The 27,509-nt window shown below is 42.3% G+C and overlaps 1 protein-coding gene across 1 annotated transcript in view; it reads right to left on the reverse strand.

The window, feature by feature from the left end:
- Nucleotides 1-93: 93 nt before the first annotated feature.
- The window catches only part of LOC115169708 (aryl hydrocarbon receptor repressor-like), a 33,577-nt gene continuing 6,161 nt past the window's right edge, over nt 94-27,509 (reverse strand). The window contains exons 4-9 of the mRNA XM_029725605.1: nt 6,096-6,229; nt 4,488-4,577; nt 2,887-3,022; nt 2,438-2,571; nt 1,951-2,153; nt 94-1,473 (exon numbers count right to left, since the gene is read on the reverse strand). Of these exons, the coding sequence (XP_029581465.1) occupies nt 444-1,473; nt 1,951-2,153; nt 2,438-2,571; nt 2,887-3,022; nt 4,488-4,577; nt 6,096-6,229 (1,727 nt within the window). The 3' untranslated portion in view covers nt 94-443. The remainder of the gene's footprint in view (nt 1,474-1,950; nt 2,154-2,437; nt 2,572-2,886; nt 3,023-4,487; nt 4,578-6,095; nt 6,230-27,509) is intronic.

Here is a 27,509-nt window from a genome sequence, read left to right on the forward strand (position 1 = left end):
GATACAGCCCGGGATCAAACCAGGGTCTGTAAGTGATGCCTCTAGAACTGCGATGCAGTGCCATAGACCGCTGCGCAACTCAGGAGCCCCCAATTGAATTAATCAATGCATGTATTTTCTGTTCCCTTTACGGTAAAATGCATTGAATAGAAATACAGTTAATTTGACATGACGGGTGATATGGCTTGGTTTAAAAACGAGAAGTTATGAAATGTGTTTAAAAACAAATGTGGAACTCATGTGAATTGCAGTAGGTTCTGCATGTCATACTCATATTCATGTCATATAAAAACATATCTCCATTGCTTCCATATCTTTATGCTTTGTAACACTGTTGATTACCTGAGTTGAGTATAAATAACTACCCACCCTGCTATTTTAAGAATCAATACAATAAAGAAGCAAGGTGGAGTCCAGATGGTTTTTAAGATTGTCCCTTGAGCTCATTGCATGTAGATATATGGGTTTGGTTTGTATACAATAGCATTCATTGCCGAGTTAGGAATCATACTTCTCTGCATGGGTATTTGACTAATGTCATGGCCACTGTCAGACCAAGGAGGTGAGTCCATGGGTTCCCTCTTTATAGCGTGGACCAGGTGATTCCTGAACTCGTAGTTCAGTTTGTTGTCTTGCTGCATGTAGCCATATACACTGATGTCCATACAGTTTTCTCCCTGACTGCTACACAGAGTGTCTGAGTGTGGTATCCTATGATCCTTCTGAACCCTGTTCCCTGCTGTATATAAGTATTTATGGTGTCCATTGAGCGTTGGGCTCATGTTGGTCTTGTTCTTTTGGCAGGTGGTGTATTGTTCATAGTAGTCAGCCTCTGACTTCACCTGTGGTTCTTCTGAGTAGCCCATGTAGCGCTTTTCGTTCCCCACCCAGGCTCTATTTTGGGGCATGCCGTAGATATTGCAACCGTTTTCTGAGTCAGAGTCCTGCTCTGTTTTTATGGCCGTCTCAGGCAACACCATGCCATTGTAACAGTCAAGATGGCCGCCCATGTACCTGTTGTCTGTCTTCATGCGATCTTCGCAGTAGCTCTCCACCTCAGGGCTGTGGAGGCCTCCATACAGCTTGTTCTGAGATGCATCCTGTCTGTTAGCGTGATATCCTGGAGACATCCTGTAGGATCTAGTCTTCCCCAGGTGATTGTACTTGCTTTGTCTGCCTGGTGTGTTGGTGCCGCTGGGACCCTTTCGCAAGGCGGACCCTGTGCGGATGTCCCATGGATGATCCATGCTCTGAGCTTTGGGCCCACCACTCATGGAGGATAGGCAGAAGTTTAGGGGCTCCTCCTGGGTGTAGTAGCTGTCGTTCTTGTATCTGGTGCCGTCTTTGGAGAGGGGTGTCCATGGGGTGTAGTGGCAGGGTTCTCTGGTAGTGCTGCTGGACCAATTCAGAAACAGTAAGTCACTGCTGTCATATGAGCCTCTGGAGGAGCAATGCCTCTTGTCACTGTGGGAACTGTGACAAAATGTATAAATGGTCACGTATGAATTATATAATCTGCTAGTTGTGTACAGTATGAAGTACTAATTTGACCAAATTCAGCATACCCAGTGATTTGATTCTGAAATTAATGGTGTAATAAACATGTCTTGAATTGTAAATTGATAGTAAACTAAATGGTGTCCATACCTGGCTCCTTTATAAAGTTTAGTTAAAATATAGACCAGCATTTCCCAAACTCGGTCCTCGGGACCCCAACGGGTGCACGTTTTGGGTTTCACCCTAACACTACACAGCTGATTCAAATTATCAATGCTTGATGATTAGTTGATTATTTGAATTGGCTGTGTAGTGTTAGGGCAAAAACCAAAACGTGCACCAGTTGGGGTCCCGAGGACCGAGTTTGGGAAACCCTGATATAGACACACATTATTTGAGGAAGAGTGCTCACTGCTCAGCTCTCCCCATGCACACAACTCCCACAGTGCTTACCTGTGCTTATCCGGTGTGGTGATGACGGGGCCCTTGTTCTTGCTCCTGGACGTCATGTTCTTCATCTTCAGCTCTGTGATGGAGGGCATTACGAGGGGCACGGCCACACAGAACAGGGCCAGCTGGGGAGGCAGCAGTGCCCCAGACTCTGTCTTCTTCATCTGGCCCTGCAGGAACTTCAGGCTGCCCTGGAACTGCATGCTCTGCCAAAACATCCATCAATCAATCAATCAATCAATCAATCAATCAATCAATCAATCAAAGTTATCTATAAAACACTTTTTACATGAACAGATATCTTGAATGTGTCGGTGCTTTACAGTAACAGTAACCTTGCCTGGACACCCAAAGAGCAGGTGAACATACATAACTGAATATAACTCCCACAAAACAGAACTGACTTTATACTGTGTTGAGCACAATGGTAAATGACGATAGTAAGAGTTGATATTGCCAGATACTTGTGTGAGCCGTGGTACTCACTCACCAGAAAGCCTGAGGTGCCGTCCAATAGGCAGCGGACCCGGGCGATGAAACAGCGAGTCAGGAAAGAGGTGAGCTCTAGAGGAACACCGTCAGGCTCCAGGGCATTAAAGAGACTGCTCATCACAAAGTCGTCATCTACAGGACAGCCACAGCATTTCTGTTAGTACAACCTATGTAACAAATACAATCCATTATATTTGTTTTGGTCTTCTAACCACCAATATTACTGTGAGAGGTTTTAGGATAGTATTACAAAGTACAAATTAAATACAGTATCCTTTCTTTCTGTCTGTGTCTTGTATACAATAACTAATGTACTAACCCTTGTGTCGCTCTTCAAAATGGTCATAAATGGAAACTAATCTAAATGACAAGTTGCATGTGAAGATGAGGGGCTTTCCTGCAGTGTTTATCGGCTCCACAGAGTGACAGAGGTAATTATCTACACACCAGTTACTGTGGCCGAGTGCTGGTCCAGGGAGGCCCCCTGGGGCCCGGGGTTCATGGCCCAGTGGAGCTGTCTTCTGAACTCCTGCCGCTCCTCCACATGTATATAATCAAATACATTCTGGTGCATCACATCCGTCTATGGGAGGGGATGAGAAGGGGGAACAAATCACCAAACAACCAATTAACCCCCACATTAGGACTGTTGATTGTGTTTGGCCAACACAGTGACCTCCCCACTTAACCTGTGTCACGGTCGAGTGAAGCGAGTCTATGGTTACACACCATGGTGGTATCTGGACAGACACCGTAAGTGTCAGCCTGCCGTGAGCCCACTGAGAACTTAATGCTTCTGTTTTTCTGTTTCCCCCACTGACCAGGAGGGAGCCTCCGGAGGGCCTTCTGTGACTGACGGAGTTCCCTCGGCATCCCTCCTCACCAGTTAGATCTACATGGGAGATCTTTTCTTTCTAACAGAAAAGCTTACAATTGAGGGAAAAAAAAGTGGTAATGTATAAAGAGTTTAACTGTTGGATCATCACGGAACGCATCCAGTAATATCAAACTGCTTTGTTTGACTGTTTGCCAGTCAAAGATCTATAAATGGTAACTTAAATCAGTAAAGCTGAGAAGTAGATAGTGAAAACAAGTAATTACTAATGACTTGTCTACAATTTGTATCACAGCAGGGTAATTGGTGACAACAGTTGAATCAGTGAGTAATGAGTTATGACGCCCTACAGTTTGCATTTCTAACATGCAGTCTCCTCAGTCGGTGGGATAGTGGGAAGCCCCCCTCGCTGCCTTGTTTTTGCTTTGCGTGACACCAGAGCTGCTTGCATGAGGACAAATGCAACGCTACCCTGATGAAATCCCAGCCCACACTCGTAACTCCTCTTGTTTTCTTTCATCTCCAGCTATACCCACTGTTCATACAACGACAGACTCCCAACTAAAGTATTCAACCGTCCCGAATATATCTGCTTCTGTTGCATGCAACGCTTTGAACACTTGCCTTGTGAAACGCCACTATTGTTGAACACACAGCAACACCATCTCAATTCCCATCAGAGAAGCGATCAACAGTCTCCTTTGTCTCCTTCCCATGTTAAAACCCAAGGTTTAATGAGGACCAATAGAAAGCTATTCACTCAAAAAGAACAGTTACAAATGTGTGAAGTAAACCAAGTAAGCTCTGTTTACTTACAACTCATATTATCATTAAAATCCTGTGAATTACACAACTGGCTATTTTCAACTAATGACATGGTTGGTCATCTGTTTTATACAACCATATTTAGATTTCTGTTTTGTTTCGTTTAATGACTAAAAGGGCATGGCTTTGCATTAAAAACAATGTGTACATTTTGTTGCGTTTTCTATCGTTGGTGGTTTTACTTTAAACCCATTTTACTTTAAACCCGTTTTACAATGCTGTAACAATTTTTCCTCAGAATGTAATTTTTTATTAAAGGCTTGTACAATGGTACTGTATTTCAACTAATTTACTTTCATTATTTATCTTTTACCCTCAATAATTAGGACCATTTTGATGAGTCATAGTACACCATTTGAGAATACAAAGTGTTGTGATTATAACATACCTGATGAAAGCCCAGGTAGTCAACAATGGAGGTGGAGACGTAGAATATCAAGCCATCTGTGCTCACCACCAAGGCAAAACCAGTCAAGGACTAGGAGACAAGAGACATGGATACATCTTTGTACATGGAAACAGCATAGTGTCGTTCCATTTGATTTCAATAACTTTTTGACCGCACCCCTTTTAATTTGAACGAAAATGTCTATACATATCTGCCCATGGTAGAAGTGATCAGAAAGTAACTTTTTTGACCTGAATTTCAAAACATTTATTAGATAGAAGTAATCAAAGTTGATCCATTTTGCATACCCCACCCTACTATGAGACATCCCCTTCTTAATCACTGGAAAAAATAAACGGTTAAGTTTGATATCATTTAAAAGCTTACAAACAGGGTTGCCAAACCATTTTATAATTTCTTATAAAAAAATCATAAATTATGCCATTATCTAAAAACACGTAAAAAAAAAGAGGGCAGTCGATAAGCGCAGATGAAGGATATCAAGGTTTCTGGAAAGATTCTGTATGGAGGAATGATCTAAGATCCCTCCCAATGTGTTCTCCAATCTGAAAAAAAACTATTTAGAAAAGGCTCAGTGCCGTTATCCTCGCAAGGTGAGGTATTGAAAGGTTTGAAAACAGGGGTGCCAATAATATTTTACACCTATTGTTTAAGAATTCATTTTATTACTTGGAAAATAAAACTTTCTCTGAGCAATTGTATTGTAATTTTCAAATACTTTTTCCATGTATACAGTCTTTTTTTCATTTCTTTATCAAGGGTTACAATAATTTTGGACCTGAATGTGCTAAGAGCACAGGGGATGAGTAATTCATGATGAGTAATTCATAGGTAAATGCTTTTCATACAACATCTCTATTTCTGATAATGAATGGACGTTAGAACAAAACATTACAAAAAATAGTGTTTTCGTGCCTCCTGATATGAAGAGTAAAACCGGGAGAAAAGTGGAGGAAACACCATGCAGGGTTCCTCATTAACTTCCCTGTGTTGGCTGGAGCTGTTGTGTTTGACATTTGCGTGACTCTGGCATGCTCCTTGCTAGGCCTTGTCACCTCTGGTCTAATTCGAGTCAGCCCAGGTCAGCTGGGCCCCCTTGTCCCACTCTCTGGTGTAATACTGACTTAACAGTGTCACGATCTTCATTGAGCAGCATCATGATCGGTTGTTTGGTCTCACGCTACTGAGGGAGGGAGATTTTCTAGCCTGTTTGTGGCGAGGGGAGGGTGTGGTTCTGGGATGGAGAAGGTGGGGTTTAGGGGACGCAATGTTCTGTTCCTACACCCATCCTCCCAGCAGCTCCGCTGTGCCACAATACCATCAATACATATTCTAAACCTCAAAAAATAAATGCGGCTTTTTAAACTTTTAGAATTTTTTTTAATTCAAGCTTTTATTTGCCATTTTTCCACTCCTGAATTTTAAAGAAATAACACAATCACGGCATGGCAGACTGCTTTCGCCAAGACTGATGACCCAGTCATTGCCGTTTCCCTGCCCCATCAGTGCTCTCTCATCTCATCGCTCATCAGTGCTCTCTTGGCAGGACAAACCATAGCCTGACCCTTCTGCTCAACTCTGTCTCACCTCCAGTAAGAGATCCCTCTCTACCAAGCTGATGCTGGTCCCCGGGGTTCCAATGGGCAGGCTCTCTTTCCTGGTATCCTGGTGGTTCAAAGGCGGCTTCATGATGTGCTTTCTGCATGGCTTCTCCTGGATGGCTGGATAAGAGAAAAAAGGACAAAACCTCAGTGAGGGGCTAACAGGTTTATTAGATGTATGATGAGTAATCAGTCGATTAGGGTCGACAATAATAATACAAATTCTCACAGTTGTCTCATACTATGCACACTAATATGAACTCATTACTGCAAGATGCCACAACATGTCCTAGAGTGCTCTCTCTTTCTCTCACACACAGAGAGCGAAAGGGATAGAGAGAGAGACAAACAGTGTTGTACACCAACCTGGACTCACAGGTAGACGTTACATAGTAAATCTGGGACACTCAAATTAGTATGATATGTTACATATGGTATGTATTAATTTGTACATGTCATCTATTTCATATGGTATGTTACGAACTGCAATTCATACAATATGACACAAATTAACAATAGGTATGATATGTTAAGAATTCCTTTTTGTTGTGGGTAACGTTAGCTAGGTGGCTAACGTTAGCTAGACTAGTGGTTATGGTTAGAGCTAAGGTTAGGGTTAAGAGTTAGGTTAAAGGGTTCATTAAAGTTAGGGTTAGGGGAAGGGTTAGCTAAAATGGAAAGTAGTTGCAAAGTATCTAAAAAGTAGTTGCAAAGTTTCTAATGAACTAAAATGCTACATTTTCCGTGATGAGATTTGAACAGGACACCTTTGGGTTGTTAGACGTTCGCGTTATACGCCCACCCATCCACCCTCCTTTTGCTTTTGCCTTAAATAACCTTCTGTCTAATGTAACTATACCAAACGTAACATATCATACTCATTGGAGTTTCCCGTATTTTTAATTTACTATGTTACGTCTAGTCTATGAGACCAGCCTGTGTACACACACATGCTGTGGTGATATGTTCCTAAAGGGCTCATATTTTCAGTTTATGAAGCATTTCCATTTTTTTACAGTATTTCCAATCTACCTTTTTCTTCAAGCTATTATTAAATGTTATAGACCCTACATTCTGTGTCTGGAGAGAGGCAGTGTTTAGACTCGTCTCCCTGGGAACCACAGACGAAAGAGAGACAGTACAGTACTAGGCTGCCCCTACCCCACTGCTTCCCTGTTCTGTGGTATCACATGGTTGGCCAGGGAGGGAGAGCACAGAGCAGAAGGGACTGTGCCCGGTCCCTGATGTCTGACAGCCTTCGCGTGTTCACAGCACAAATATATTTTCACCAGCGGCTTCCTGGCCACCCCCTACATGACTAAACAAGGAAATCCATGTCAGGATCACCAGAGGGAAGCAGGGATGGAGAAAGAGAGAGAGGGAGTAGGAGTTGGCTGGCTGAGGCGACACTGTCACGCAACTAAACCATCTGTCAATCTCGTCCATATCCCTAACAGTGGCCTGGCGTCTGTTCAATCCATTGCGTGCAGGATGGCAAGCTACATTAGCCTGTAAAGAATTTCCTAATAACAGCTGTTACATATTGATGACTTCTGGCCAACACAGAATTCTCTCCCTCAACATTAGGCCCACAATGCAATTGAAACAAAATACATAGTAGATGGCATAAATAATGCATACAGTACATCTGCATAGTATTATATACAAACATAGATTGTCAAGGTAATAACTATGACTGTGTGATATCCATGGCACTATTCCCAATACAATTGTACAAAAATGATGTCCTTACGTTGATATACTTTATTGCATCAACCGTCTTTACTGAATGCCATGACAACTGCATTGGTAACAGCATGGATAACATGGAAATGCACTCCATCAATTTTATTATTTCCACTTTTAGGAGCGAGTTCATGGAGAGACCCACAAACACACACGCAAGCACACACAGACATGAGCACACACACACGCACGGTGGCAGGCACACACAATGAATGCATAGCTGTAGTAAAAGACCTCCGGGGGTGGTATGAAAAAAAACTACAACAGTAGTAAAAGCAATCAAGCTTTTGAAAATCGTGCCAACAACTCCTCTTGTGGTCACGCACTTCCAGCCATTCCCTACTGGTCAGAAACAGCCAGCAAATCCTTTTCTGGGGATTACTACTGACAACTTGGTATATTTAATAGAAAGCACATCCAATATCACTCCCACTCACAATGTACTGTATGTTGAGGCTCACACATACAACGAAGACGTCACAACTGCTGTAAGGGCTATTATGAAGGGAACGTACATCTTTGCCCTACCTAAGATAATTATAACACGTACAGTACAAAGCATCTGAGCCTCAACTGGGAGAACCAGTGAAAACAAGATAAAAAAATGTAAGAGTATGTCCAGTTCGATTCCAAGTGGTTGGACATTTCCACATTCAGACAAACTGGTTGACAGTTTGACCATAAGAACACAATAGGGAGAAGTGCCTTTGTTACAGTCAATTATACTGGTATGCCTCAGTCACAGCGGATCCAGTGAAATGTAAAAAAGCTTACTTTAATTGACTTGCCCTCAAATAAACTGAATGAGTCCCGCTTGTGACTGTTGCCACCTCCCTTACTACACCGAACAAAAATATAAATGCAATATGCAAAAACAATTAAGATTTTACTGAGTTACAGTTTATATATGGCAATCAGTCAATTGAAATAAATGATGCCATAGTCTATGGATTTCACATGACTGGGAATACAGATATGCACATGTTGGTCACAGATACCTTGAAAAAAGGTAGGGGTGTGGATCAGGAAACCAGTCAGTATCTGGTGTGACAACCATCTGCCTCATGTAGCGTGACACATCTCCTTCACATAGAGTTGATCAGGCTGCTGATTGTGGCCTGTAGAATGTTGTCCCACTCAATGGCTGTGCGAAGTTGCTGAATATTGGCAGAACTGGAACACGCTGTCGTACATGTCGATCCAGAGCATCCCTAACATGCTCAATCGGTGACATGTCTGGTGTGTATGCAGGCCATGGAAGAACCGGGACAATGGTCCGTGGGGGGTGTGGTTGCTGCTGGATGGATCCACCACCACTATATCTCACCTCTGATGTCACAAAACAGGGGAAATCCCATCCAGCCAGCAATCACGCAAGGGCATACATCTTCTAGCGGGGGAGGGGGAGAGAGAGGGAAGGAGGGATGTGGCGCTGTGGAGGGAAAGGAATGACCGACTGGAGATGGAGCCATTAGCTGTCTACCACCAGTCACATCACCAGTCCTTCCTTCTGTTCTGTCATTCACTCCCAGGCTGTGGGGAGTACGCACTGACAAACATCTACTACTTAGGACTTTAGAATAGCGTGGCATTTAAGTCAAACCACTGTAGCTGGCAATAGCATTCATGTTAATGTAGCTAGTGGCATCTAGTGACTGGTACGAGACGAGGTGATCAATTTAAATAAATACCTGAAACTGAACTTTCAGATAGCAGCATTGCTTCCGCCCTGGAGAACAGGGAACAGTACATATTTCCTCTTCATGCCGTTGGCTGTGTTTGTGAAAGTCTGTCAACCTTTTATGATGTGTTCAACACTGTTTTGGGAGAGGCGGCTTTGACGCTGTATTTTGGTTGTGTGCACTTAGGAAGGGTATGGCCTACTAACGGGTATGGCCTACCAACTTTAAAAGGTATGCGCTTTTAACATTGTAATGTGAACCGAGTCTATTTGAAAATGTTGAGTATTTAATAAAGTATGCAAGTTTTGATATTGATCTTTTGTAAATGAGCCAGGGTTATAATTGTTTGTATGTGATCCGGAGAATCCTTTGGCTGCCCTTACTGTGTCATTTACTGTGTCTATTTTGTCTATTCCGCCCAAGCAAAGGATCTGGTATTTCAGGCACAAAAATTGGGTTGCTTTATCGGTCTAGTAAAAAAAAAATCTTAAATGTTAAATGTTTGTTTGTCTACATGTTTATTTTGTTACCACTTCCCTATAGACCTCCCCGGCTAGCTGTTCTTAGGAGGGAACTGTTTAGTTAGACAGCAGAGGCGCCGGAGGGGGATGGTTGCCGTATAACAGGCTCCTAACCAACTGCGCTATTTTGTTAGTTTTTTAGAATTTTTGTTAACTCATTTTGTACATAATGTTGATGCAACCGTTGCTGCTACCGTCTCTTATGACCGAAAAGAGCTTCTGGACATCAGAACAGCGATTACTCACCTTGAACTGGACTAAGATTTTTTATTTAATGAGTCCGATGCGAAGGATATACTGCTTTGTCAAGACAAGGCCCAAATCCCCGTCATTTGCGTGAAGAAAAGACGGAAATACAGGGTGCGAAGGTCTGGGTGCCTTGTGAGAATTCGTCGGCAAGTGAGTAATCCACCACTACCCTCCGTATTATTGGCCAACGTGCAATCATTGGAAAAAAAATGGACAATCTACGATTAAGACTATCCTACCAACAGGACATTAAAAACTGTAATATCTTATGTTTCACCGAGACTTGGCTGAACGACGACACGGATAATATAGAGCTGGCTGATTTCTGTTTTTCGGCAGGACAGAGCAGCTACGTCTGGTAAGATGAGGGGTGGGGGTGTATGTCTATTTGTCAATAACTGGTGGTGCACGATGTCTAATATTAAAGAAGTCTCGAGGTATTGCTCGACTGAGGTAGAATACCTCATGATAAGCTGTAGACCACACTATCTACCAAGAGAGTTCACATCTATATCAGTCGTAGCCGTCTATTTATCACCACAAACCGATGCTGGCACTAATACCGCACTCAACGAGCTGTATAAGGCCTTATGCAAACAAGAAGCGGCGCTCCTAGTGCCCGGGGACTATAATGCAGGCAAACTTAAATGCGTTTTAACTCATTTCTACCAGCATGTCACATGTGTAACCAGAGGAGAAAAAAAACTCTAGTCCACCTTTACTCCACACACAGAAACGCATACAAAGCTCGCCCTCCATTTGGCAAATCTGACCATAATTCTATCCTCCTGATTCCTGCTTACAAGCAAAAACTACAGCAGGAAGTACCAATGACTTGCTCAATACAGAAGTAGTCAGATGACGCGGATGCTATGCTACAGGACTGTTTTGCTAGCACAGACTGTAATATGTTCTGGGATTCATCCAATGGCATTGAGGGGTATACCGCCTCAGTCACCGGCTTCATCAATAAGTACATTGACGACGTCGTCCCCACAGTGACTGTACGTACATTTCCCAACCAGAATCCATGGATTACAGGCAACATCCGCACCGAGCTAAAGGCTAGAGCTTATGCTTTCAAGAAGCGGGCCACTAATCTGGACGCTTATAAGAAATCCCGCTATGCCCTCAGACAAACCATCAAACAGGCAAATCGTAAATACAGAACTAAGATTGAATCCTACTACCCCTGGCTCTGACACTCATCAGATGTGTCAGGGCTTGAAAATTATTATGGACTACAAAGGGAAACCCAGCCGCGAGCTGCCCAGTGACACGAGCCTACCAGACGAGCTAAATGTCTTTTATGCTCGCTTTGAGGCAAGCAACACTGAAGCATCCATGAGAGCACCAGCTGTTCTGGATGACTGTGTGATCAGGCTCTCCATAGCCGATGTGAGCAAGACCTTTAAACAGGTCAACATTCACAAAGCCGTGGGCCAGATGGATTACCAGGACGTGCACTCAAAGCATGCATGGACCAACTGGCAAATGTCTTCACTGACATTTTCAACCTCTCCCTGGCCGAGTCTTTAATACCTACATGTTTCAAACACCACCATAGTCCCTGTGCCCAAGATAGCGAAGGTAACCTGCCTAAATAATTACCACCCCGTAGCACTCACATCAGTAGCCATGAAGTACTTTGAAAGGCTGGTCATGGCTCATATCAACACCATCATGCCAGAAACCCTAGACCCACTCCAATCTCTACTGCACTCCACACTGCCCTTTCACACCTGGACTAAAGGAACACCTATGTGAGAATGCTATTCCTTGACTACAGCTCTGCCTTCAACACTATAGTGCCCTCAAAGCTCATCACTAAGCTAAGGACCCTGGGACTAAACACCTCCCTCTGCAACTGGATCCTGTACTTCCTGACGGCCGCACACAGGTGGTAAGGGTAGGTAACAACACATCCACCATCCACCACACCTCAACACTGGGGCCCCTCAGGGGTGCGTGCTTAGTCCCCTCCTGTGCTCCCTGTTCACCCACGACTGCATGGCCAAGCACAACTCGAACACCATCATTACGTTTGCTGACAACACAACAGTGGTAGGCCAGATCACCGTCAACGATGAGACAGCCTATGGGGAGGAGGTCAGAGACCTGGCAGTGTGGTGCCAGGAAAACAACCTCTCAATGTGAGCATGTCAAAGGAGCTGATCATGGACTATAGGAAAAGGAGGGCCGTACAGCCCCCATTAACATTGACAGAACTGAAGAGGAGCGAGAGTTTCAAGTTCCTTGGTGTCCACATCACCAACAAACTATCATGGTCCAAACACACCAAGACAGTTGTGAAGAGGGCACGACAACACCATTTCCTGCTCAGGAGACTGAAAAGATTTGGCATGGGCCCCTGATCCTCAAAAAGTTCTACAGCTGCACCATCGAGAGGATCCTGACTGGTTGCATTACCGCCTCGTATGGCAACTGCTCGGCATCTGACCAAAAGGCGCTACAGAGGGTAGTGCATATGGCCCAGTACATCCCTGGGGCCAAGCATCCTGCCATCCAGGACCCATATACTCGGCGGTGTCAGAGGAAGGCCCCAAAAAAATTCAATGACACCAGTCACCCAAGTCGTAGACTGTTCTCTCTGCTACCGAACGGCAAGTGGTACCGGAGCACCAAGTCTAGGACCAAAAGGCTGAACAACTAAACTAATCAAATTGCCACCTGGACTATTTACATTGAACTCCGTCCCACATTTGTTTTTGCACTGCTGCTACTCGCTGTTTATTATCTATGCATAGTCACTTTACAAATTACCTCAATTAACCTGTACCCCCACACATTGGCTCGGTACCGGTACCCCCTATATATATCTTCGTTATTGTTATGAACATTTCCTGTGTTACCTATTGATTGATTAGATTTTTTTTACTTTAGTTTATTTAGTATATATTTTATTAACTCTATTTCTTGACCTGCATTGTTGGTTAAGGGCTTGCAAGTAAGCATTTCACGGTATTCGGCGCATGTGACAAATACAATTTGATTTGATTTGTTCAACTGTGGTCCCCTGTATGAATTATATTTATTGCCTCTTATCTTTAATAAACCTTGGTTTATATGGTTAACTCTGTCATTTATTTGACAAAGCTGTGTTTAACTTGTCCCGAGGACCTTCCCTTGTGTATAAACAAGATGTGTAGTACAGCTTACATTAATGTTGATGTGATGCTGCCTAGGAGGACATAGGAGGAAAACTTATGAGGCACTTGTGTTAGGAATCGCCAGTCTGAACACAGTCTTAAGAGGTACAGTATCTATGACCAGATGTTCTGCTCTTAGTTGCCAAAATGATGCCCCTATGGTGACTCTTGACTTGGGGCGGTCACTGCTACACTGCCAGACTCTCACCAAAAACAAAAGAGGACAAAGGAAATTGTACACAGACCATAAAAATTGAGGAATTGTTATTAGTGGACCAGATTTAATTCAATTGAACGTTAACATGGTGAGACTGTTAAGGTCAAACTAAAAACGTGAGAATACAAACAACCCATTTAAAAGATGTCCAAAACCAGCTTGGATCCCACAGTTTCTGTGCCAGGCCTTGGTGACACGTTGACTACAGTATGTCTGAAAAACAATAGCGTTCTTTATATGTTAACATTGAAGCTGTTGTAAGATTCTCTGTTCTGTGTGGTTTGCTGTAGCAGAGGCAGCCTAGATGAGACCCCTCCCCACTAGCTTCGACTTAGTCATTGCTGACCAGAGTGAACACCCCAGGATACTTCAAAGCTACCTAGTGATATAAGAGTAAATCCTTCTCCGTTGCGTGCGGGGTGTGCAGGTGGCTCTGGCTCCCACTCACCTCCCGCCTGGCTCTGAGCGTGCTCGCTCTCATTAGCATCCCAACACTGCACTGTGGTGTGCAGCACCACTCCACATCAGGCCCTGACAGGGTCAATGAGGCCTGAACACTTCAGGTTAAAAGCCTACTGTGTGACAATAGTGTTCAGACATTTTAATCTGTCACCCTCACACACTCACACAGCTTCCATACTTAATGCATGTGCTGTGTTTCAAGCCCAAATGGACAGAATTTCACATCTGACAATGGCTCATATACACACACACATATACACTGTACATACCATAATTTACAAACAAAATCCACCGACTGGATCCAGTTCAGCCTTCAGCGCTTGACTAGAAAAACATGGAGGGGAGAATCCTTAAAGCTGTGGTCTATAAGGAAAGCAGATGTCTGCTTCTTCGTGTGTTGGCATGTAACAAATGAAAACATATAAAAGCCCCATAAACTAAGCTTCATTCCTATAGGGGAATGCTGCATTTCCAACTACCTCATCTCTTTAGATAAAGAGTCAAAGACAACATGTTTACAGTTATACAGCCATTGTTGTAAAATTGTTGTAAAAGTGAGTTCAGTTTAGGGACTGTCAATGAAATTCCTACAGGTTATTATAAAAATACATAGAGGGCCACTTCAAGTAATATTCCTGAACTGAAGAGCCACATTTGCATAGTTAATTGTTTATTTCAACAATATATGTGATTTTAGAGAGTATTTTTTCCCACAGAATAAGGTCTGTGTAACGTCCGTCGTTAGAGTGAGACCAAGGCGCAGCGTGGGTTGGGTTCATCATATTTTAATATAAACGGTGAACCAGCAAAAACAATAAACAACACAACGAATGAACAGCTTCGCAGGCTACTAACAGCAATGCAAAATCAACTTCCCACAAAAGACAGGTGGAAAAAGGGCTACCTAAGTATGGCTCCCAATCAGTGACAACGATGTACAGCTGTCCCTGATTGAGAGCCATACCAGGCCAAAACAAAGAAATACAACACATAGATAGGGAACATTGAATGAACATAAAAATAGAAAATATAGAACATACATCAAAACCCCAAAACACACAAAACAAACACCCCCTGCCAAGCCCTGACCAAACTACAATAACAAATAACCCCTTTTACTGGTCAGGACGTGACAGTTTGTCCAAATACACATTCCTGTCTGGGCCGATGCAATACCTAACAGTCTGACATGATAGATAGACCTGCAGTATGAAATCTACACTAACTCTATCATTTGGTAGCCTAGGGGTGCCAGGTAACCTAGCGGTTAGAGCGTTGGGCCAGTAATCAAAAAGGTTGCTGGTTTGAGAAATATGCCTATGTGCTCTTGAGCAAGGCACATAACCCTAATTGCTCCTGTAAATCGCTCTGGATAAGAGCATCTGCTAAATAATGCAGTTTTGCTGTTGTTGATGGGTGAATGGATGCTAATCAAACCCAGACAGACACCATTACATTTACAACCAGATGTGTACTTATGCCATGGAAATAGTGCCTTAGGGAATGGAATGACAACACTGCCAAATATTCTGGTTCATGTTCTTTCTTCATAATATCAAAAACATGAGAATTACAAACCCAATCTCAAATGTACACTGTCTGTATCTGCCTGTCTACAGTGATTTGGTCCATATCATCATTATCATTGGCAATTTGAAAATGTTTATAAGAAGGTCACTGACTGGCTCTAGAGGACCATCTCTCTTCCTGGTCTATTGAAAAGGCTCAGCAGGTCATGCCTCAGTACTGTATGCAGAGACCCAGGGACAGGGAGGGTCAAGGCCAGAGTCCTGCAGGATATCTCTCCTTGTAACACCGTCCCCCTGGGCATGAGGGATGGGACCTCTCTGACATGGAAAATATCTCTCGCCATCGCAGGGATCTGCTGGCCATGATGGAATGCCCTCTTCTCTCCATGGCAACTGTCAATCACTCCCGTCAGGAACTATGGTGATTGGACTGACACTGACCATCATAATGGCTCATTACCTCTAAATATTGCAGAAACCCTGTGACCTACATGATGAGATTACTATGGACAAAAGAGCGAGATTTGGCGATCATCTCACCAGAATAGGACACTCAATATTTATTGGAAAAGAGCATCAAACTCATCACCTTGCACATTCACCACCCTGTGAAGTTCATCATCATTTATTTAATCTGTAGCCTAATAAACTGTAGGCTATGGTTTCTCAAGTCATAGAGGGAGGACATCAAAACATATCATCGTGTGACTCCAAGTGTACTTCAATATGATTGTTTTCTATCAATATTGCGCATAAAAGCATTTCCACTGACATTTATTGCATAATAAATGTTACTGACACAAAAAGACGCAACCTTGCCTAGCGTATTTTGTTTTGTCTACATTTGGAAAGATTACCGACAAATTTTATGTTTCCGTCAGTCCTGTCATTATCCGACATGTACTTTAATTCCATAAAAAGGTTGGATGGAAACTTGGTTAATGTGGTTCCAAGGCAATCATTTTATTCCATTGACATTGAATCAAGGAGAGCAACTGAAACCTGTCCCAAAATACTGCTGCTAACAAAAATATTCCTTTGTGGGTTTTGGAAGGATTAGTGATCTAATTTGCTTATGCAATCAGATTTTGAGCAATAGCCAAAATATCAACTATCCAAATGCAGAATTACCCAAATGATCTACCCTTAATTCCATTCCACTTTCAGAATCAGTCCTTTAGAATTCCGGATCAGCTGCACTTTAATTTCCCTCTGTGTTGTTCCATTAAACCCACAGACACTCGGAAGGCCGGGTGGAATGGGTTTGACACCCCTGCATTAAAGTGACGCTCAAGGCCTCCCGAATGGCACAGCGGTCTAAGGCATCGTATCGCAGTGCTAGAGGCGTTACTACAGACCCGGGTCATTCCCGGCTGTGCCACTACCGACCGTGGGCGGGAGTCCCATAGGACGGCTCACAATTGGCCCAGCGTCGTCTGGGTTAGGGGAGGGTTTGGCCGGGGGGGCTTTACTTGGCTCATCGCGCCCTAGCGACTCCTTGTGGCGGGCTGGGTGCCTGAAGGCTAACCCCGGTCACCAGTTGAACAGTGTTTCCTTCCTCCGATTGGTGCAGCTGGCTTCCGGGTTAAGCTCCCGAGCCCGTTGGGGAGTTGCAGCGATTAGACAAGATCGTAAAATATCAAAAAATGATACAAAAAACTAATAAAAGTGACGTTCCAGAACTTTTGTATCATTTTTGCGAGTCATTTTGAAAGTGATGCTCTCGAGCCAAAAGGGGTCCCCGTTTTTTGTGTGCTACGTCATCCAATTGTGCACTACATCATCCATTTCGTATGACATGTTATGTCCTTTTTTTGAGCAATCTATATGTTATGTTACAAATCCAATTTGTACAATATGTTACGAATTTGTTGTATTTAAGATCCCAAACTGCATCTTTAACTATTTATAAAGGCATTGTTATAGGTTTCATGTTTGAGAGAGACCAATTGCATAAAAGCTAAGTGATATCATGGCAGTCCTAAAGAAGAGCTGAAAATAACCTTATGACCAATCTTGGTTTATGTAATGTTCAAACATATGGCTACCTAGTCTGGCTAACACCTATCTCCTGAAGTCCTTCTGACTTCAGAGTCTGGAATTGCTCTTCGATGTTGTCGGAACAATGCATCGATAATGAAGGGGGCTGTGCTTTTACTGGTTGGCTCTTTTCTGTGTCTCACTCAAATCAAATCAAATTGGATTTGTCACATACACTTGTTTAGCAGATGTTATTGCGGGTGCAGCGAAATGCTTGTGTTTCTAGCTCTAACAGTGCAGTAATATCTAACAGTAATATCTAACAATTTCACAACAATACACACAAATCTAAAGTAAAGGAATGGAATGAAGAATATATAAATATTGGGTGAGCAATGTCAGAGTGACATAGACTAAGATACAGTAGAATAGGATAGAATACAGTATATGCACATGAGATGAGTAATGCAAAATATGTCAACTTTCTTAAAGTGACTAATGTTCCATTATTAAAGTGGCCAGTGATTCCAAGTCTATCTACATAGGGCAGCAGCCTCTAATGTGCTAGTGATGGCTATTTAACAGAATTTAACAGTTTGATGGCCTGGAGAAGCTGTTTTTCAGTCTCTTAGTCCCAGCTTTGATGCACCTGTACTGACCTCGCATTCTGGATGATAGCGGGGTGAACAGGCAGTGGCTCGGGTTGTTGTTGTCCTTGATGAGCTTTTTGGCCTTCCTGTGACATTGTGTACTGTAGGTGTCCTGGAGGGCAGGTAGTGTGCCCCTGGTGATGCATTGGGCAGACCGCACCACCTTCTGGAGAGCCCTGTGGTTGTGGGCGGTGCAGTTGCCATACCAGGCGGTGATACAGCCCGAAAGGATGCTCTCAATTGTGCATCTGTAAAAGTTTATAAGGGTTTAAGGTGCCAAGCCAAATTTCTTCAGCCTCCTGAGGTTTAAGAGGCGCTGTTGTGCCTCCTTCACCACACTGTCTGTGTGGGTGGATAATTTCAGTTTGTCAGTGATATGTACGCAGAGAAACTTGAAGCTTTCCACCTTCTCCACTGGGGTCCCATCGATGTGGATAGGGGGGTGCTCCCTCTGCTGTTTCCTGAAGTCCACGATCAACTTTGTTCTGTTGATGTTGAGTGAGAGGTTATTTTCCTGGCACCACACTTCCAGGGCCCTCATCTCCTCCCTGTAGGCTGTCTCGTCATTGTTGGTAATCAGGCCTACTACTGTTGTGTCATCTGCAAACTTGATGATTGAGTTGGAGGCGTGCATGGCCACGCAGTCATTACATTTACATTTAAGTCATTTAGCAGACGCTCTTATCCAGAGCGACTTACAAATTGGTGCATTCACCTTATGATATCCATGGGTGAACAAGGCGTACAGGAGGGGGCTGAGCACGCATCCTTGTGTGGCCCCAGTGTTGAGTATCAGCGAAGTGGAGGTGTTTTTTACTACTTTCACCACCTAGGGGGCAGCCCGTCAAGAAGTCCAGGAACCAGTTGCAAGTGGCGGGATTCAGACCCAGGGCCTCAAGTTTAATAATGATGAGCTTGGAGGGTACTGAGCACAGCCACACCCACAAGCACAGCCACACAACACTTGAGCGCCGCCCCCTTCCATAATGGTTGTATTTTCAAATTCGAGCAACGAGAGGTCTCAATCCCAGAGGGGTAAAAAACATTTGAGAGAACCAATCAAATATTGTATTAACAAACGGCCTACTTTCCAGACCAGTATGGTCACAGCTCTCCCTGCACTGAGTCACATGGGTCGCTTCAGTCAGGCTAATGGCTGTCTCCATGCAAAATAAAACTGAGCATGCAAACCGGGGTCAAGGAGAATGTGTTGGCTTTTCAATAAGTATTTGTCTCTCCTTGCATTAATCAAATCCAACCTAAACCCACTGACCTTTACAATCTCTGGTAGTAGAAATCAACTGATCGCATGACTTAATCATGCATACTTCCCCATTAGCTATTGTCAAATCCAATTTTAAGTATAAAACTAGGTTAAAACTGAAAACAGCAACGCAGCCAGGATCTGAAAATATAACTATCTCTAAAACACTTCTGCAAGTAGAGTAATAAGGTAGATAAAGAAGTGAATGAGACAAGAGGAATACGAGGCCAGCTGCCAAGGATAAGCAGTGTCATGTTTAATGTAATCAGCCCGGAGCCTTTAATGCATGGGGCTAATTGGCTTGGAGCATGTATACAGTAGTACTACACAAAGTGGCTGTGACAAGGCTTGGGTGGCTATGGAGGGGGAATATGTAAATAATGACATCAAGGACAAGACAACAGAGATGGCCCTCAAGCAATGAACGCCAAATAAATCTATCAACCTTCTAAACTATGCTATAAATGGCACAGAAATCCTATCTAAGCTCTAAGGGAAGGAACAGCCTAATAACTCTCAGGGAAGTCAATGGAGCTTCCTGCGCCATACCACCTCTAGACTGGGTATATGTAAATCAATCTTAACATCTGTATATACAGTGCATTCGGAAAGTATTCAGACCCCTTGACTTTTTCCACAAAAAAAAGCTTTGACCTGCACTGAAATCTGTGGGACCTTACATAGACAGGTGTGTGCCTTTCCAAATCATGTTCAATCAATTGAATTTACCACAAGTGGACTCCAATCAAGTTGTAGAAACATCTCAAGGATGATCAATGGAAACAGGATGCACCTTAGCTCAATTTCTATTCTCATAGCAAAGGGTCTGAATACTTATGTAAATAAGGTATTTCTGTTTTCACTTTGTCATTTTGGGTTATTGTGTGTAGATTGATGAGGACAATGTTTTATTTAATCAATTTTAGAATTAGGCTGTAACGTAACAACATTTGGAAAAAGTCAACGGGTCTGAATACTTTCCGAATACACTGTATGTCTTGGTGCGTGTCTAGTGCTGTAAAAGCAATAAGGCCCAACTCTGAAGCGCAAGAGGTGGCTCCCCACTCATTTCTGCAGGGCTGGTCTCCTACACGCTGCACTGATCAACAGATCGTTTTCATAACCATTTCTGAGGTCAGAACCCAGTCTGCTGCAGTCACGCAACTGCTCGCCTGGTGAGCTTTACTACATGCCTACAACACGAAGAGCCTCTTAAAGAGACATTGTGCTGATTTCCTAAGAGGCTAAAACACATTACTCAATCACAAGTAGTTAGTGTACAGTACCTACAGAAAGTCTACACCCCCCCCTTGGATTTCTTCACATTTCATTATGTTACAAAGTGGGATTCAAATGGATTTAATTGTCATTTTTTTCAACAACCTACACAAAATACTCTAATGTCAAAGATGAAGATTTCGGTCAAAATATAATAGCTTTTTTTATTCAAGGAAAATAAAACACTAATATACCTTGATTAGAGAAGTGTTCAATACATGTTAGAAACACCTTTGGAAGTCATTACAGCTGCGAGTCTTCTTGGGTAAATCTCATAAGGGCTTTAAACACCTGTACTGCCCATTATTATTTTCAAAATGATTCAAGCTCTGTCTAGGTGTGTTGGGGTTCATGGCTAGACAGCAATTTTCAAGTCTCGCCATAGGTGTTCAAGCAGATTGAAGTCAAAACTGTAACTTGGCCACTCAGGAACATTCTCTGTCTTCTTGGTAAGCAACTCCAGTGTAGATTTGTATATACTCCATTAAGGAGTATTTTGTGTAGATCAATGACAAAATTACGATTAAATCTATTACAATCCCAATTTGTAACGCAACAAAATGTGAAAAAAGTTCAAGAGGGTGTAGACTTTCTATAGTCACTGTACCCGTATCAAGAGGAGGACATCATACTGTTACTGTGACTGTGATTTTCCTGTTTTCACCTTCTCATCCTTCAATTTTTTTTTGTGATACTTCGGTATCAATTACTGGTGAGGGGGCGGGGGGGGTCAGGGGCCAACTGAATGAGAAACAGGGAGGAGGTTTTAATTTCTGTGACTGATTTCATCCTTGCTTAATGAAATGACGGTGAGTAGCTACTTCAGGAATGTGAGTGTTCAGCACACAGAGTGACAAATGAAAGGGGGGTCAGTGAGTGTAAGGTGCAGAGGATAGTATACAGTGGCTTGCGAAAGTATTCACCCCACTTGGCATTTTTCCTATTTTGTTGCCTTACAACCTGGAATTAAAATTGATTTTTTGGGGGGTTTGTATCATTTCATTTACACAACATGCCTACCACTTTGAAGATGCAAAATATTTTTTATTGTGAAACAAACAGGAAATAAGACAAAAAAAATGGAAAACTTGAGCGTGCATAACTATTCATCCCCCCAAAGTCAATACTTTGTAGAGCCACTTTTTGCAGCAATTACAGCTGCAAGTCTCTTGGGGTATGTATCTAGTAGCTTGGCACATCTAGCCACTGGGAATTTTGCCCATGGAAAAACTGCTCCAGCTCCTTCAAGTTGGATGGGTTCCGCTGGTGTACAGCAATCTTTAAGTCATACCACAGATTCTCAATTGGATTGACATCTGGGATTTGACTAGGCCATTCCAAGACATTTAAATGTTTCCCCTTACACCACTTGAGTGTTGCTTTAGCAGTATGCTTAGGGTCATTGTCCTGCTGGAAGGTGAACCTCCACCCCAGGCTCAAATCTCTGGAAGACTGAAACAGGTTTCCCTCAAGAATTTCCCTGTATTTAACGCCATTCATCATTCCTTCAATTCTGATGAGAGGTGTTGAGTTTGCGCCAGACATAGCGTTTCCTTGATGGCCAAAAAGCTACATTTTTGTCTCATCTGACCAGAGTACCTTAATCCATATGTTTGGGGAGTCTCCCACATGCCTTTTGGTGAACACCAAACGTGTTTGCTTATTTCTTTCTTTAAGCAATGTCTTTCTTCTGGCCACTCTTCCGTAAAGCGCAGCTCTGTGGAGGGTACGGCTTAAAGTAGTCCTATGGACAGATATTCCAATCTCCGCTGTGGAGCTTTGCAGCTCCTTCAGGGCTATCTTTGGTCTCTTTGTTGCCTCTATGATTAATACCTTCCTCGCCTGGTCTGTGAGTTTTGGTGGGTGGCCCTCTCTTGGCAGGTTTATTGTGGTGCCATATTCTTTCCATTTTTTAATAATGGATTTAATGCTGCTCCGTGGGATGTTCAGTTTCTGATATTTTTTTTATAACCCATGTACTTATGTACTTCTCCACAACTTTGTCCCTGACCTGTTTGGAGAGCTCCTTGGTCTACATGGTGCCACTTGGTTGGTGGTACCCCTTGCTTAGTGGTGTTGCAGACTCTGGGGCCTTTCAGAACAGGTGTATATATACTGAGATCATGTGACAGATCATTTGACACTTAGATTGCACACAGGTGGACTTTATTTAACTAATTATGTGACTTCTGAAGGTAATTGGTTGCACCAGATCTTATTTAGGGGCTTCATAGCGAAGGGGGTGAATACATATGCACGCACCACTTTTCCGTTTTTATTTTATTTATTTTTATTTTGAAACAAGCTACTCTTTTCATTACACTTCACCAATTTGGACTATTTTGTGTATGTCCATTACATGAAATACAAATGAAAATCCATTTAAATTACAGGTTGTAATGCAACAAAATAGGAAAAATGCCAAGGGGGATGAATACTTTTGCAAGGCACTGTATATCACTGGGAATCTCAAGGAGAGAAGCCTAAATACACATCATGAAGTTAATTGAGGAGCCAAATATGAAATCTAAATAAGACTACTTACTTTTACAGTCATGTTGAAACTATATAATATAAAATTATGTCATTGTTGTTATTTACACATTAATGTAGCATAATATACCTAAAATAAAAGCTTAATTAACGAATTAAACAAATTTGTTACTGTCTAAACGCCCCCATCCCCAGGGTTTCTTTTTGACTTGCGTGATCTATGTTGTCTAGTGCATTGATGATCAACGACTGTGGTGTTGTAGACAAAACTTGGAGTGCGAGTTGACACAAAAAAATTGTTTGGTGACAATAGTCTTTGTCGGGGTTCTTGAGTCGATATAGTTTTGTATATTGACTAGTCCGAAGAGCAGGTGGATTTGTCGTTAGAGAAGTGTTCAATACATGTTAGAAACACCTTTGGAAGTGATTACAGCTGTGAGTCTTCTTGGGTAAGTGTAACGCCCTGGCCATAGAGAAGGTTTTTTTGTTCTTTATTTTGGTTAGGCCAGGGTGTTACATTGGGTGGGCGTTCTATGTTCTTTTTCTAGGGTTTTTGTATTTCTTTGTTTTGGGCAGTGTGTGGCTCCCAATCAGGCACAGCTGAAGTTCGTTGTTGTTGATTGGGAGTCACACATAAGGAGCATGTTTTTCCTTTGGGTTTTGTGGGTAATTGTTTCTGTTCAGTGTGTTTCCTGTCAGTACTGTTTGGCTGTCAGTTTTCCTGTTTTTTTGTATAGTGTTCTCTTTGTTTGAATTTAATGTCAAGATGAACACTAACTCCGCTGCACCTTGGTCTTCTTCATAAGTGCTTTAAACACCTGTATTATCCATTGTCCAGTACAATGCATGTCTGTCGTAGTATTAGCAGTCATGAAAATAATAAAGATGTAAACATTACTATGCATATACACATGATAATTCATCATAATTTCTCCCGTCATATTCACTTTTGAACACTTATCTTTGGGCGTTTGATTAATCGAACACCATTAATCCATCAATAAATCAATATATTTCCATTAATTAACATACATTTGTTGTTTTGTGGCTGTCTTTGTTATCGTGCCAAAATGGATAAAATAACATGTTGTGAAAATGCTTGTTAAGTAGATGTTTTTTATGATCTATTGCGAGCAGACAAATAGTTTTCCATCATCTATACTGTAAATAAGTATTTGTTCTTAACTGACTTGCCTAGTTAAATAAAGGTCAAATATTTTTTTTTTTCCAGGAATGTTGCCTTTGGCTGATTGAACACAACCAATATCGGATAACTGAATATCACTGAAAAGTAGAAAACATAAGTAAAATACATGTTGGATCACAACATGCATACGTATGATATCAGAATAACATCTGCTAAGATTTGAATTGTTGCTGATAATAACAACTATTTGGTAGAAACAGAACAAGCCAAACATTTTTGCTATTTCTAAAAACACTCTTCATGATCAATCGAGGCATTGTTTCTGGAAATAACAATGAAGTGAACAATAGATTTTTGGATGAAGTGTAACGACGACAGATCAGGATGAGAAAAGAACAAAGACAATTTCTATGAGAAAAAAAATCTAAAATTATATCATCAAAACCTAAATTATCCTGGGCCATATTCAATTCTGGAGCTAATTGCTTGGATTCATTGTAACAAAAATGTCTTATCCTTATTGAAAACAGTCTATTCAAACATGATGACAACAAACACGGGGGAAATGGAATTTCCCCGTTCTGCACGCAAGCTGAAGGAAATCTGCCAGAGAAGGTTGTGCAGCTGCCAAACACTCTGCCCTCTGATAGCCAATTTCTACATGATACTCAGACCACCTAGTTAAACATGCAGGAGAAGGGAGAACCCAAGACCTCTTCTGTGTACTGATTCCATTCTAGCCTCTTAATCCCCCTGGTCAACATGATAAGCACTACAACTGGAATTGGAAATATGGAACTGTGACCAGACTGCAGAGTGTGCAACATCACAATTCAACACAGTACTTACAAAGGTTTTACATTAAAGTAATGCTTTCTTAGTGGTACTTCATAATTTGGTGGGGCCTTTGGCTCCCTTTGTACCAATTCTATAACATTTCAGAACCCTTTTCACTCACCTCTCAATATCATTATGCTAAACCTATAACCTCTTCTGCATTTCCGTTTGAAGACTATCCCGCTACTGTACTGATACAGTGAGTTTCAGAAGAGCATTTTAAGGTTATGGACAATAATCCAGTCTACCTCGCTTGCTTTAACATGGTACAATTCACTCAACTGGCAGCGCCTCAAACACATTAGCTCAGATTAGCTTAATTTGAATTACTTAATTTGGCTACATCTGGGATATAATTCCCTAAAATTCAGATCTAAAATGACATGGGGACCTATACAGTAGTTCTAAGGAAAATTTCTATTCTGATTCAACATTTTAGGCACAGTATATAATGGCTGTTTCGTTTGATTATAACAAATTCTATAACAAATTCAATTTGGGTTTACAATAAGTGATAGATTACAAACTCACTTTAGAAATTAATTGTTCACATTCACACCCAGCATCCTCATTGTGTCATGCGAGGTCATTAGATCCCCACCAATAAGTACTGATGTATAAAACCCAATATCGTGGCACTTGATACAGTGAAGGGAAAAAGTCATTGATCCCCTGCTGATTTTGTACGTTTGCCCACTGACAAAGAAATTATCAGTCTATAACTTTAATGGTAGGTTTATTTGAACAGTGAGAGACAGAATAACAACAAAAAATCCTGAAAAACGCATGTCAAAAATGTTATAAATTGATTTGCATTTGTATTTGACCCCCTCTCAATCAGAAAGATTTCTGGCTCCCAGGTGTCTTTTATACAGGTAACGAGCTGAGATTATCTGTATAAAAGACACCTGTCCACAGAAGCAATCAATCAATCAGATTCCAAACTCTCCACCATGGCCAAGACCAAAGAGCTCTCCAAGGATGTCAGGGACAAGATTGTAGACCTACACAAGGCTGGAATGGGCTACAAGACCATCGCCAAGCAGTTGGTGCGATTATTCGCAAATGGAAGAAACACAAAAGAACTGTCAATCTCCCTCAGCCTGGGGCTCCATGCAAGATCTCACCTCGTGGAGTTGCAATGATCATGAGAACGGTGAGGAATCAGCCCAGAACTACACGGGAGGATCTTGTCAATGATCTCAAGGCAGCTGGGACCATAGTCACCAAGAAAACAATTGGTAACACACTACGCTGTGAAGGACTGAAATCCTGCAGTGCCCGCAAGGTCCCCCTGCTCAAGAAAGCACATATACATGCCCATCTGAAGTTTGCCAATGAACATCTGAATGATTCAGAGGATAACTGGGTGAAAGTGTTGTGGTCAGATGAGACCAAAATGGAGCTCTTTGGCATCAACTCAACTCGCCGTGTTTGGAGGAGGAGGAATGCTGCCTATGACCCCAAGAACACCATCCCCACCGTCAAACATGGAGGTGGAAACATTATGCTTTGGGGGTGTTTTTCTGCTAAGGGGACAGGACAACTTCACCGCATCAAAGGGACAATGGACGGGACCATGTCCCGTCAAATCTTGGGTGAGAACCTCCTTCCCTCAGCCAGGGCATTTAAAATGGGTCATGGATGGGTATTCCAGCATGACAATGACCCAAAACACACGGCCAAGGCAACAAAGGAGTGGCTCAAGAAGAAGCACATTAAGGTCCTGGAGTGGCCTAGCCAGTCTCCAGACCTTAATCCAATAGAAAATCTGTGGAGGGAGCTGAATGTTCAAGTTGCCAAACGTCAGCCTCAAAACCTTAATGACTTGGAGAAGATCTGCAAAGAGGAGTGGGACAAAATCCCTCCTGAGATGTGTGCAAACCTGGTAGCCAACTACAAGAAACGTCTGACCTCTGTGATTGCCAACAAGGGGTTTTGCCACCAAGTACTAAGTCATGTTTTGCAGAGGGGTCAAATACTTCTTTCCCTCATTAAAATGCAAATCATTTTATAACATTTTTGACATGCGTTTTTCTGGATTTATTTGTTATTATTCTGTCTCTCACTGTTCAAATAAACCTACCATTAAAATTATAGACTGATCATTTCTTTGTCAGTGGGCAAACTTACAAAATCAGCAGGGGATCAAATACTTTTTTCCCTCACTGTACA

Source organism: Salmo trutta, chromosome 31, assembly GCF_901001165.1.
Source record: "Salmo trutta chromosome 31, fSalTru1.1, whole genome shotgun sequence".
NCBI lineage: Eukaryota > Metazoa > Chordata > Actinopteri > Salmoniformes > Salmonidae > Salmo > Salmo trutta.